The 14,563-nt window shown below is 38.2% G+C and overlaps 1 protein-coding gene across 1 annotated transcript in view; it reads right to left on the reverse strand.

The window, feature by feature from the left end:
* The window catches only part of RAPH1 (Ras association (RalGDS/AF-6) and pleckstrin homology domains 1), a 94,767-nt gene that overhangs the window by 6,146 nt on the left and 74,058 nt on the right, over nt 1-14,563 (reverse strand). Inside the window, exons 9-12 of the mRNA XM_068968975.1 lie at nt 11,377-11,498; nt 10,076-10,141; nt 8,385-8,528; nt 7,416-7,526 (exon numbers count right to left, since the gene is read on the reverse strand). Coding sequence (XP_068825076.1) covers nt 7,416-7,526; nt 8,385-8,528; nt 10,076-10,141; nt 11,377-11,498 — 443 coding nt within the window. The remainder of the gene's footprint in view (nt 1-7,415; nt 7,527-8,384; nt 8,529-10,075; nt 10,142-11,376; nt 11,499-14,563) is intronic.

The raw sequence follows: 14,563 nt of genomic DNA on the forward strand, positions 1-14,563 counted from the left end.
CCAACTTGTGTTAAATTTTAGGCCAAGATGTTGAAAGTTAAAAAAAAAAAAAAAAAAAAAAAATCCTTCCCATCATGGAAAACTCCAAAATACCCCTCTCTACCTTTCAAAGGAACAAAGTCTACCAACGTTAACAAAGTCAGTGAAATTTTTAATCTATAATGGAAGTGAATGAATGAATGAACAGAAATCATGGAATCAGAAAACTCCAAATGAGAGAGTCTTTGGTAAAGCTTCCTGTGCATCTCTGGAGGGGAACACCTGGGCAGAGACGAAGCACAGGACACAGCACCTGAACGGCAATGGCACTCACACCATTGTGCTGCTCCCTGCTGTGGACTGAGCATCACTCTGCGGGCCCCTCCACCGCAGCATGTACTTTTTGGTTGAGGCTTGGATGGGAGGTGACTGACTTGATCTTGGCTGCAAAATGCAAGTGCAAGAATAGACTCAAAGTATTTTAACTCCACTGAGCCACAACCTCTAGCTCCCTGGGAAGAAAAACCCTAAATCACACTTGGTTCTGGATTTAATGACTATTAATTACTACCTCTCTTTTCAGTGGAGAAATCTTATTTCACCTGGAGAAATACTGAAATTTATGTTCAATTACAAGAGGCTGTATAAATTCTCTAACAAAATGTTTGTTGTGAAAACCCATGAGAGCAATAAAATAAGCAATTTTATAAATTTTCGATGCAGCAGGAAAATTTGGCCACAAATATAAGTTATGTATATCTGTAGTGTTAAAAATCAATCCCTCTGGTTGTAAATCCATCTATTCCATTCTATTCATTGCTTTATAGAGCTCACCCTCAATGAGAAAACATTTAATATCACAGCCAATTTAGTTACTGAAAGCTGCAGTCGGAATTTTAAACAATTAAGCCATCAACAGTAACAGGTTAGCAAAACAATACTTAACAGTTTTCCCCTGATAGGACAGGCTCCACAGCCTTCTCTTGGATCGAGTCCCTTGCCCTTACTGTGTGCTCAGTCGTTCAGCTGTGTTTCTTTGTGGTCCCATGGACTGTAGCCCTGCCAGGCTCCTGTGCCCATGGAAAATACTGTGCCCTGTATTACCGAGAATACTAGAGTGGGTTGCCATTTCCTATCCCAGGAGATCTTCCTAACCCAGGGATCGAACCTGAGTCATTTGCATCTCCTGCACTGGCAGGTGGATTCTTTTTACCACTAGTGCTATCTGGGAAGACAAGATCCTTATAAGTCATAATAAACCAGCATAGCAATCTTGCAAGAGCAAAGGACAGGTAGAGGTTTATGTATTTTACTATAAAAGAAGGATGGGGAATTTTATTTCATTCACTCATTCAAGCAACATTTAATGGGCAAGAACTACCTGCCAGCTGCTTGAAGTAGGTGTTGGGCTACAGTGTGCATAACATAGAAGGGTCCACAGTTCACGAAGAAGATAAAATGAGCTGATTGAAACTGTTTTCTTTAGTGTTGCCAACTAGGGCTTAAAGAGCTGTTCTTCATCTCCTGCTTCCCCGAGGCCTCGCCTACAGGGCCGGGTTCTGATATCTGAACCTGGGGCTGCAGGATGGCTCTGAGCCTTTATCGCCACACCCTCTCTTTAGGTGATTTACAAACCATCCTCCCCTGATTCCTTCCATTTCCCAGAAGGCAGTTACCACACATGGGTGCTCAACTGTAGCAGCGGCTTGCCTGAGCGTATGTGTGTGCTCTCATCATTCTGTACAAGGGAGTGTTTTTTTATCAATACAACATAGAAAACCAGAGCGATGATCCTCTATCCTTCTCTCCGCCTCTCTCTAACCTGAGAATCCAAATACTACCCTGAAGAGAACTATGATATGACTGAGTATCTGCAGGTAACTTCACTTTAGGACCTCAAGGATTCTTTTTCAACTGCCCCCGAAATAAGGACATTCCTTCTACAGCCTCCATTTTGGTCACCCAGGCTCTGCACCAGTGCCTTAGGAGGTAAGCTGTTGCTCTAGTATATTGTTACTGTATTGAAAGTGGCATTTATCGAGCACTTAGTCTATACCAGGCATTATTAGGCTGAGTAATTCACATGTATTAGCTCATCCCACCCTCACAAACACCCCAAGAGTTACATATTATTGTTTCCACTATATGAAAAGAAACTGAGGGACAAAAGGGTTAAGACAGCATTCAAAGCTGCTCACCAGTAAGTGAAGGAATCAGTATTTGAAACCATGCCGTCTCATTCCAGGGCCTAGACTATTAAAGTCACACCACTGCTTTATTATGCTTCATTTATGGTAGCTTCCCTGGTAGCTCAGATGGTAAAGTGTCTGCCTGCAATGTGGGAGACCCAGGTTCAATCCCTGGGTTGGGAAGATCCCCCAGAGAAGGAAATGGTAACCCACTTGCCTGGCAAATCCCGTGGATCAAGGAACCTGATAGGCTACAGTCCATGGGGTCTCAAAAGAGACAGCCACGACTGAGCGACTTCACTTTGTACTGCTCGTCTAAATTTGCTGCCTTACTCCTTTTTACCCTACACTATTATTCCACCACTTTAAAATCTCACAAGAGCTAAGAGTGAGTAGGAAGGAGACATTCTTTGCTAAAAACTGGAAGCTCGACATTTAGATTTCTTAAAGACTCCAAAGAGAATACAGGCATACCTCGTTTTACTGTACTTTCCCTTGGTACACTTTGTAGTTACTGTTTTTTTTAAAAACAAATTGAAAGTTTGTGACAACCCTGCCTGGAGCAGGTCTACTGCTGTCATTTTTCCAACAGCATTTCCTCACTTCATGCCTTGGTGTCACATTTGGGTAATTCTTGCAAAATTCCAAACTTCTACATTATTATTATATTTGTTATTGTGATCTGCGATCAGTGATCTTTGCTGTTACTATGACGACCGGCTGAAGGCTCAGATAATGGTTAGCATTTTTAGCAATAAAGCATTTTAAAATTAAGGTATGTACATTGTGTTTTCTTTTTTTTAACAGACATAATGCTATTGCACAATTTAAATATATTCACTGGGAAACCACAAAATACATATAATTTGCTTTATTGCGATATTCACTTTATTACAGTGGTCTGGAACTGCACTCACAGCAACTCTGAGTTAAGACTGTATATAATGAAAATGCTCCACCCCCTCCAAAATGAACAGCTATTAAAAAAGAAAGGTTATCATTTGATTTTCTAAATTATGTTGATTTGGAAAGTTTGCATTCTCTGACAAAAGGCAAAAAAATTGAGAATTAAATAAAAACATTTAAGAACAGAATTAAGAAATTTTGGATTATCATCATGCTACCAGATTATTTTTCTCTATGTATGCCAGAAATTAGAATGAGACAGACAATTCCTAAAATTCTGTAACTAAAAAGTGATGCTCTAAAATCTTGGTCCAAGTGCCAAAAGAAAATATTGAATATACATAATCCATTTATTACTATGGAAATACATACAGACCTGAAAATCAATTCTCTCAACTAACATGCTAGAAACTAAAAAATAAGACTATAAACTCCACCTTATTACTTCCAGGATTATCATTATAACATCTTTTTATTAACAATAGTGTTTGAGAAGTTCATGCTCATATTCTATCCCTAAATCCTGACCATTTTTTTCCTTCCCATCTAACATATTAAATTACTTTGTCTCACTTCTCAAGGGATGAAAATTTAGTCCTAGCTAAGATGACTCTATTCCAACAATTATTGTGGTATATGTATTTTTAAAACTCAGGTTTCCTTTAAGAACTTAATTATACATGCATATACATGTCTCCCAAATGGGTACGTCTTTCAGATAATATATCAACATATATCCTGTTTATTTCTATACTGTCGAATTTCATGAATCATCTCTTCCCATCATTATTATTATCTTTAAAAAACTAATTACCAAATAATGTGTTTCATGAGTTCCTACAAGTATGTACCTACTTCCTGTCTCCTGCACTTCACTGGAAGGATTCAGACTCAGTCATTATAGCCCAGAGCTGACGAAGGGGAGCAGGCCCTTACAAATACTTATATTTGCATTTGTATCAACCCTGTGTGGCAGCATTTTTTGGTCTGTCAAAACTCACATGTTCAAGAATAAAAATACCTACATAGGCAAAAGCTAGTGCAAGTTTATAAGGAAAAAAGACATGTCTTAAATACTAATAGTTGAGTGAAAGTTGCTCAGTCGTGTCCGACTCTTTGCGACCCTATGGACTACACAGTCCATGGAATTCTCCAGGCCAGAATACTTGGAGTGGGTAGCCTTCCCTTCTCCAGGGGATCTTCCCAATCCAGAGATTGAACCCAGGTCTCCCGCACCGCAGGCAGATTCTTTACCAGCTGAGCCACAAGGGAAGCCCAATAGTTGAGCGGTCTCAGGCAAAATGATCCCTTAAACAGGCTTCCATATGTGGCAAACGGGGACTCTAGATCAGACTTGTCAGATGGATGCATACAGTGTTCCAGGGCAGTACCTTCCACCCTGATTCTTTAGAAAATGGTGGTCATTATGTTTACTATTATCTACATCCAGTGGTATGTTGTTTTTTTAGTTCAATACATTAAATATTCCTAGGTAGAGAGATAATATAAGTATGGAGACTAGTTTAACCTATTTTACTAGAGGAGTTTTCCTGGTGGCTCAGATGGTAAAGAATCTGCCTGCAATCCAGGAGACCTGGTTTCAATCCCTGGGTTTGGAAGAGCCCCTGAAGAAGGGAAAGGCTACCCACTCCAAGTATTCTGGCCTGGAGAATTCCATGGACTATGTAGTACATGGGGTCACAAAGAGTCGGACACAACTGGGTGACTTTCACTCAATTAGTGAAAGTGGGATTGGTTACCCCCTCCAGTGTTCTTGCCTGGAGAATCCCATGGGCAGAGGGGCTACAGAGGTGGGCTACAGTCCACGGGGGTCGCAGAGAGTGGGACACGACTGAGTGACTTATGACCAACCTAGATAGCATATTAAAAAGTAGAGACATTACTTTGCCAACAAAGGTCCATCTAGTCAAGGCTATGGTTTTTCCTGTGGTCATGTATGGTTGTCAGAGTTGGACTGTGAAGAAAGCTGGGTGCCAAAGAATTGATGCTTTTGAACTGTGGTGTTGGAGAAGACTCTTGACAGTCCCTTGGACTGCAAGGAGATCCAACCAGTCCACCCTAAAGGAGATCAGTCCTGGGTGTTCTTTGGAAGGAATGATGCTAAAGCTGAAGCTCCAGTACTTTGGCCACCTCATGCGAAGAGTTGACTCACTGGAAAAGACTCTGATGCTGGGAGGGATTGAGGGCAGGAGGAGAAGGGGACGACAGGATGAGATGGCTGGATGGCATCACCGACTCGATGGATATGAGTTTGAGTGAACTCCGGGAGTTGGTGATAGACAGGGAGGCCTGGCGTGCTGTGATTCATGGGGTCGCAAAGAGTTGGACACGACTGAGCGACTGAACTGAACTGAGCGACTAACACACACACACACACACACACTCTTTGCGCGAAGCAAATATGAAGCATACAAATCATTATTATAAAAACAAACCAATAAACCCTTGGAACAAAAATATTCTTAACCTAAGAATTCTGTGAGCTGCAAAAAGGCTTAAAATACTAGTCAATGGTCCTGCTTACAACTGGCCCTAACAGACACAGCTGGCTGCCTTCCCCAAGGCTTTCTTCTCCTCCCTACCTCTTTTCTGACTGAGCCCCAGTGTGTCTGGATTCACCTCAGAGAGTGAATTCTGACTAATGTAAACCAAAAATGGTGGCTTTGTTCCTTGCCAGTGATTAGTGTAGGAGGGCATGTTACTCTAGGCCAATGACCCTCAAGGAGAGGGCTGTTGGAGGAGATCCTGGGAAATACTTCTTTCCTCTTAAAAAAAAAAAAAAGACAAATGGAGGGGGAAAATAGTCCCTCTTCCTCTGCTGGATTTTGCTGGGTCTGAGAATAAGCTGATATGCAGAAGATGGAACAGGGAAAGATGGAAAGAACTTGGGTCCTCACTGACAACTCTGAGCCACTTACTGCCTCCGTGTTATGAGACCCCCAAGTAACTTTCATTTATATTTACCTTGTAAGAAATTAAAGCTGAGAAAAAGTCAAATGTAAGAATATGTAACAAATATACATTCCACTACCCAGAGCAGCAAAGGTATCAACACATGTCATGTAACCTCTTAGAAAACTCCATTATATACCTGTGTGAGAATGAGAGTATAAAAGGCAAGTAACATCTTAGCATTATTAGAAGAATAACTTTGATATCATGGGTCCCTTGACAAAGTTCTCAGGGACTCCTGGAGACCCTGAACCTCATTTTGAAAACTGCTGGATTAAGCTACTTTATATTAACTTAGAAAAGAATTATTTGCTATTGTAATTAAATGATAGAGTTTTCTCCAAAAATGATCACTTAATAAAGGGTTACCATTATAACGCATCTAATTTTATCAAAGCAATCAAAACTCTACCCCCAAACCCTAAACACCCACCTTCTCAAACCCAAGTGACAATTCTTAGACAAAAGCAAAGATGATATAAACATGTAGACCTAAGTAGTTACCAAGGGGATCTGGGATGGAGCCAATGAGAAAAAACTTAATCATCCCCATAACTATATTGAACTTTTTAATGCTACCTTTTCCTAATGTTGCAATTTATCAGTAAAATTCAGCAAAAATGTAAGTTCTCAAAAGTTCAAATATGTTAAGTATGAGAAACTCAAAAGTTTGGATAAAGGGGGAAAAAAAAATCACAAAAAACAGGTCATAATACATGCATGCGCTACCAGGGCCACGGTTCAGAAGAAAAGGGAGACAAGAATTATTTCTGGACTGGATGAAAAGCAGTCTACTTTGAACTCTCAGGCACAGCGTCATCTGATGGTTTCTCTGAGTTAGTATAGGAAAAGAACTAAAATACACAAACATCTATGTTCCTCCCTCACTTCACCCCATATGTGGCTCTGATCTAAGTTTTCCTAAAATAAGGCTGCTATTAAATGAAAGTCTCAAATTTATAATCTAATCCATTTTATATATTATGACTCAAAGCTTGTAATTCAGTACCCATTTCCCAGGATCATCACTCTTACCAGGGTCAGCTACCGAACAGCCCAGCTTCCTCCCTTCCTCCCCTCTCCCTCCCTCCCTTCCTCTGTCTCTTCATTTACTTTATCGGCTTTGCCTTCTGGCTTGTGGGATCTTAATCCCGATGAGGGGTTGAACCCGGGCCCAGCAGTGAAAGTGCCAAGTCCTAACCACTGGACTGCTAAGAAAGTCCCTTAACCATTCCTTTAAAAACCTACACACTATAGAATAAAGCAAAAATAGTATACTCAGTGGAGACCCAAACTATTCTAAGATGTCCGGTAACCTTCTCTACATCTAACGTCAATTAAAATTCCTAAAAAGAGACACACGTTTACCTTGAGCGCCAGACAATAGTCTGTAGGAGCTTTGTATTTGTTCCGATAGTCCTGTCCATAGTAGACGTTTACATGATCCAGCTGAAGAAAGCACACCAGGTCCCGAGAGACCTGAGAAGAAAACGCCCCAAAGACTGAATTAACAGTAACAAGGTGAACAAGCAAACATCACTGGTAACAGCTTCTGAGAATCAAGCTTTACCAAGTAGAAATTATTGCTGTTTTGTAGAAGACAAGACAGTGAGATTCTCTATAGATGTTTCTTCCTTAAATCTACCACGCAACAAGAAAGGCAGTCCATTTCACTTACCATCTTCTCATTCATAATGAACACTGACTTACTTGGAAAGGGTGGTATTTTAAAGAGACTTTAAATACAGTATAGTATATCAAATATAATATAGTATTATAATAGAGCTCTCTGGAAAGAACAAGAGATACCAGGCAGTTCAGTGCCTGCTGTGCACGTCTCAAGCACAACAATTCTCAAGTCAGTGTTTCCTCGCCAGTTAAAAAGGGGAGACAACATGTACCTCCCAGGACGGTGGTAAAGACCTGATGAGATGATCCTGTAGAGAGCTTCAACAGTGCTGGGCCCCACTAAGCACAGAAGTGACAGCTACCAACAGAGCCCGCAGCAGAAGTATATTACCTAAGCAAAGCTGAAATGCCTTGTAAGCCCAGAAAGCTATTCTCCCCCAAACAATAAAAAACAAAAATGACTCTGACAGAAGTTTTAAAAATAATAAAAGCATGGTTTCAAATTCACCAGGAGAACCGAGATGGGCCCAATGAACGAGCAGAAAATAAACATTTTCAGGTTTCCTCTTCCTTATAATAGATCAATAAACAAAGCAATGCTCATGAGTGGAAACAAATCACCACCTGTATCACTGTGTCAGTCTGCTCACTACAGATTAAAATCAATCAGCATAATGAGGAAGCTTAAAGTCAGCCGAAGGGACACACCTTTGCTTTTCCTTTAGGGACATAGTAGATACCAGATGCTCGCAAGAGGAAATAACGCTTTTTCCAGGACTTCTTGCCATCATCTTTCAACCAAAGAACTCCCTCAATTTCTGGTACAGTTACAGAACTTCCACAAAAACACTCCTACAATAAGAAGATGGTTGGGAAAGACATGATCCTTGGGTTCTCAAACCAAAGTTGTGCCTACCCCTGTGAAATGCATGACACTGTGATTAAACTAAAATACCTTTGTATAAAAACCATGCTGCTAATTTTACCTCAATTAGAACTTTCCAAACATTACATGGCTTTACTTTGGAACAACTATGGCAATCCCTGTGAACTTTTCCCTAAAATTGTTTTTATGAAACTAAGCTGAAACGTCAGCTGAGCTGCACATAACAGCCCTTAAATGCATTTGTAAAAACATAGTTACAGTAAATTTAATGAAAGCATCAGAACTAACAGAAGCATTAAACTTTATTTGTCTCCAAATTAACATTTAGATTAGCCACAACTGTGTTAGTGGCTCAGCTGTGTATGACTCTTTGGGACCCCCATGGACTGTAGTCTACCAGGCTCCTCTGTCCATGGGATTCTCCAGACAAGAATACTGGAGTGGGTAGCCATTTCCTTCCCCAAGGGAGGGATCTTTCCAACTCAGGGATCAAACCCAGGTTTCCTGCATTGCAAGCAGATTCTTTACTGTCTGAGCTACAAGAGAAGCCCAAATTTATATTAGCTGCATGCTAAATAGGAATATATTTTAAAAGAAGGCAACATGCTAAACAAATGATTGCACTTTCACAATTTAAAAACAATCAGTGCATATGATCTAAAACAAGGCAAGCATTTATTATTTAAATGTTTAATACTAAGTTGAAAGGAATGTAAACAAACTAAAAAGTTTGGATTCTAATGTCTATATTTAGATAAGAATTTTAAAAGTCAATCATGTATTTAGTAAAGGGAAAGTAAAAATCCTCACTAAATTTGAACACATGAATATGAATTAATTTCTCCCCCCAAACACAGAAAAATTACGAATTATGAAGAGAATTTCTCTTAATTATAACTAGTCTCCCTATGAAAAGCTGAGTGCTGATCTTCATCCCCCTAATAGTCTTGTTGCTAAATATGAATTTTTTCAGATAATTTTCAAACATACTAACATCTTGGACCTTAGTTCTCTAAAATCAGCAAAAGGCAAAAATTCAATTATACCTGAATTTGTTTTATTAATCTTCAAAATAAGGAGATGTATATTTTTAGGAAAATAACCATTATGATTTTTTAAATTAGTTATTTCAGACTAAGGTTTGAACCATTTGGTAAATAACTATATACAAATTCCTCTCTGGGTAAGCAGATAAAAAAGCACAATCACACCCTTCACTGACCCAACCTTTTCTCTCACTTGTCACCTTCTAAAAGCTCCTAAGTCCTTTCAACCCACTAGTATACTGCTTGGCAAAATAATAGCTTTTATAAGGTTCTTCAGTGTTCTAACAGTCACAAAGCTGAACTCTCCCCATCAGGCTATGGAAGAAAACAGGCTTCTCTAGTTACAATTGTAATTATCTATTGTAATTATCAATACAGAGCAATGACATTCTGGACTTCAAAAGAGATGCTTAATATTTTAATATTATAATGTACAAGGAAAGGGGAGTGGGGAGGAAGAGTCATACCTCCAACAGCACTTCTTTGTTTCTATCTGCCATCTCAGCTGTTTCCTTTTTCCCCAGAAGGTAATTCTGGAAAAATGAGTAGATGAATGTTAAAGGACAAATCCACTCTACTATTCTCCTGGCACAGGTACACAGATGATTTCTTCTAGACACATAGCAACTCTGCGTGTATTTCTGCCTATGCAGAGTGAGGGGAACATTCCTTTGAAACCTGTTCCTGCATCTTCACAGAAGTGCTTAATACTGGCCTCCTCCTTAATTTATCCATTTATTTTGAGTTATTCCATAAACCTCCCTCCCCCAAACCCTGAGGAGATACTACATGCAACAGCCAGCAATATGTTTTCATATATCTAATGAAAGCTACACTGACAGGACCTTAAAGGTTTACAAATCATTTAAGTACAAGTGGGGCAAATTTGCTTAAAATATACTGAGCTTAACTGATTCAAATGTAGAAAATTTAATCTATGTTCTGGCTTTTAAAGAAGAAATCCTAAATTCTCTGAGACTACCATGATCTCATTTACTCGACTCAACTAAAATCTGAATTCTAATTCTTATCCTTAAGAAATGTTTATTCATAATCATCCGTAAAAAATTGTCGGTATTCCTAAATGTGTATTCTTCACTAAAAATATCCAGTAAAGATGTGTCATGATCATGTAGTCTGAAGGATAACTATTCAATAACTTTAACACAGCCACTGTTTTTCCTCATAAACATTTTTTATAGTGGTGGTGTTTTCTTTCACCTATTGATATCTTATAAAATATTTGGGTATTAGGAAGAATTAACAAACATTTTGGGACAAGCAAAGATACCAAACAAATCAAGGTAACATATAATAGAACGTGGGATTGTTTATAATCAAGGTTACTGGGATTTTCAAAAAAAAAATTCAGAAAATGAAAATCAAAGTGTTCAATGGATAAATAATAAAAGTAGAGAAACTTGAATATATAAGTGCTTTTCTTTGATGGATGAGCCTCACTGAATAAAGAGCAGGGTCCAAAATGGCTCTGAATTAGAACAGAAATCTGCTAACCCCCTGGAGGTAATCCTGCTTTCCCTAGGGCTCACCCCATCTGGTTCTGTGGAACTAGCAGCTTCTTTGAGGCCTGACAGCTGGGCCCCAGCAGACTTGCCACCTCGGCACTAGTGAATGCTCCCATGGGGTTTTGCAGCCATAAAGCTCCAACTGGGTGGCTGTCAGTCTTTTAACTCTATTAACTTAGCAGGCAGAAAATTATATAATATGAACATTTAAGAATCTTGACCTCTGCAAGCCATAGCCTCACCTGTGGATTTTTGAAAAGTGCGTATTTTTCTATACGCTCCATAAATATAAGCTTGTTTTGGCTATCTCTTGTCCAATTAAGAAGATTTTCAACCAAGTTTTCATGATCTTCAAAGATTCTCTCTGTCCCAAAATAAAACACCAGTATTTTGTTAGTATTTGTCAGAACTGCATAAAAGACAAGAAACCTTGCGAAGTATTTGACAGCAAAATCAAAGAATCTAAACTGACACCCTTAGAGACTATCTGGTATTTCCTGTATTTTCAAATAAGGAAACATGCCCTCAAGGTGTTAAGTGACTTTAGCAAGGTCACACAGCTGCTACAAGGAAGGATCAGGACTAGAATCTAGATTGCCTGACTTCAAGGTCTTCTTTAGCCTTCACCCTTTTACTATCCCGCCCTTAAACACAATCTGTTAGTCGCATTTCATAAATTCTGGTATTGAGTGCTTCCAACACTATTTATTCCTTGTCATTCAAAAATTTCCAAGATGATTTCCTCTTTGGTCTATAAATTGTTTAATTTTAAACATAGGTATATTTTCTAATTTCCAAATTAGGAATCAAAGAACATTTCCTATAGTCTGAACATATGTTCAAAGAACATATTCTAGAGATACTGATTTTTGTTTTGAAATTTCTAGAGAGCTGCTCATGACCTCATACTGGAATCAATTTTTGGAAACATTACACTTCTGCCTGTAAAAAAAAAAGTGTATTTCCCTGTTATTAGTGTAAATATATCTATATTCATTTTTGTCTGCTTGATTATATTGATCATCTCTAAGATTCTTAGGTGAAAAGTTTCTACTGTGAAGGCAGACTTGTGCATTTCTCCTGGTAGTTCCGTCAACTTTTGCTTTATGTAATTTAATGCCATTATTAGATAAAATTTAGAATGATTTTATCTTCCTGATGACGTATGGTTCTCCTTATCTCTAGTAATGTATGTTGCTTAAAGTCTATTTTGTCTGATATTAACATAGTTAACATTATCTTTCTTTTGGTTAGTGTCTTTCCACATTCCTTTTACTTTCAAGCTTTCTGTGTCTTTAGGAAAAAGGTCTTTTGTAGATAGTGAACAACTGCATTTTGTTTATTCATCCTTCCTAATAATCTCTGTTGTTTAAATGAATGATTTACATTTGTCACAGCTTATTTTACCATCTTATTTGGGGTTCTTAGTTTTCCTTTATTCATTCAACAAGTAATAAATAACTACATATTCTATTTGTATCACTGTGCCGCATATGATTAAATGATAGTTATGAATCTTAAACCTACACTCATGGAAATATTCTACAATCTAGCAGCCAAAAATTTTCTGGGTATGGTGATGCCACATCTGTGAACTTGAACCTTTCTAATTCTTCAAGAATAGTTATAATAAGTATTATTAGAATATCTGCCTATACCTGTTAATAAACTTCTAACTGATGGTTTGGTTTGGGGGTTTGTGTTTGTGGATTCTAAGAGAAAAAGGTTAATTATCAAATTTTTATTGCTCTAGAAACTGCTATAAAATATTTAAAGATATAACAGTCAGTAAAAGCAATGCAAATATATTTTATAAACAAAATGGCAAGTTGAAATTGACTATTGACTAAATATAGCCTAATAAAATAATTATTGTGAGGTTTCTATAATCACATATTACAAAAAGAAACCTTTTTAAGGTTTTTAAGAGTCAAAGATGGATTTGTATGGAAATACAAAAAACCTTGAATAGCCAAAGCAATCTTGAGAAAGAAGAATGAAACTGGAGAAATCAACCTATCTGACTTCAGACTATACTGCAAAGCTACAGTCATCAAGACAATATGATACTGGCACAAAGACAGAAATATAGATCTATGGAATGAAATAGAAAGCCCAGAGATAAATCTACACACCTATGGACACCTTATCTTTGACAAAAGAGGCAAGAAATAAATGGAGAAAAGATAATCTCTTTAACAAGCAGTGCTGGGAAAACTGGTCAACCACTTGTAAAAGAATGAAACTAGAATACTTTCTGACACCATACAGAAAGATAAACTCAAAATGGATTAAAGATCTAAATGTAAGACCACAAACTATAAAACTCCTAGAGGAAAACATAGGCAAAACACTCTGACATAAATCACAGCAGGATCCTCTATGACCCACCTCCCAGAATACTGGAAATAAAAGCAAAAATCAACAAATGGGACCTAATTAAACTTAAAAGCTTTTGCACAATGAAGGAAACTATAAGCAAGGTGAAAAGACAGCCTTCAGAATGGGAGAAAATAATAGCAAATGAAGCAACTGACAAACAACTAATCTCAAAAATATACAAGCAGCTCCTGCAGCTCAATTCCAGAAAAATACACGACCCAATCAAAAAATGGGCCAAAGAACTAAACAGACATTTCTCCAAAGAAGACATACAGATGGCTAACAAACACATGAAAAGATGCTCAACACCACCCATTATTAGAGAAATGCAAATCAAAACCACAATGAGGTACCATCTCACCCCGGTCAGAATGGCTGCTATCAAAAAGTCTACAAACAATAAATGCTGGAGAGGGTGTGGAGAAAAGGGAACCCTCCTACACTGTTGGTGGGAATGCAAACTAGTACAGCCACTATGGAGAACAGTGTGGAGATTCCTTAAAAAACTGGAAAGAGAACTGTCATACAACCCAGCAATCCCACTGCTGGACATACACACTGAGGAAACCAGAGTTGAAAGAGACACATGTACCCCACTGTTCATCACAACACTGTTTACAATAGCCAGGACACGGAAGCAACCTAGATGTCCATCAGCAGACGAATGGATAAGAAAGCTGTGGTACATACACCCAATGGAATATTACTCAGCTATTAAAAAGAATGCATCTGAATCAGTTCTAATGAGGTGGATGAAACTGGACCCTATTATACAGAGTAAAGTAAGTCAGAAAGAAAAACACCAATACAGTATATTAACACATATATATGGAATTTAGAAAGATGATAATGATGACCCTATATGCAAGACAGCAAAAGAGACACATGTAAAGAACAGACTTTTGGACTCTGTGGGAGAAGGCGAGGGTGGGATGATTTGAAAGAATAGCATTGAAACATGTATATTATCATAAGTGAAACAGATCGCCAGTCCAGGTTCGATGCATGAGACAGGGTGCTCCGGGCTGGTACACTGGGATGACCCAG

This window comes from Capricornis sumatraensis, chromosome 3, assembly GCF_032405125.1.
Source record: "Capricornis sumatraensis isolate serow.1 chromosome 3, serow.2, whole genome shotgun sequence".
Classification (NCBI taxonomy): Eukaryota; Metazoa; Chordata; class Mammalia; order Artiodactyla; family Bovidae; genus Capricornis; species Capricornis sumatraensis.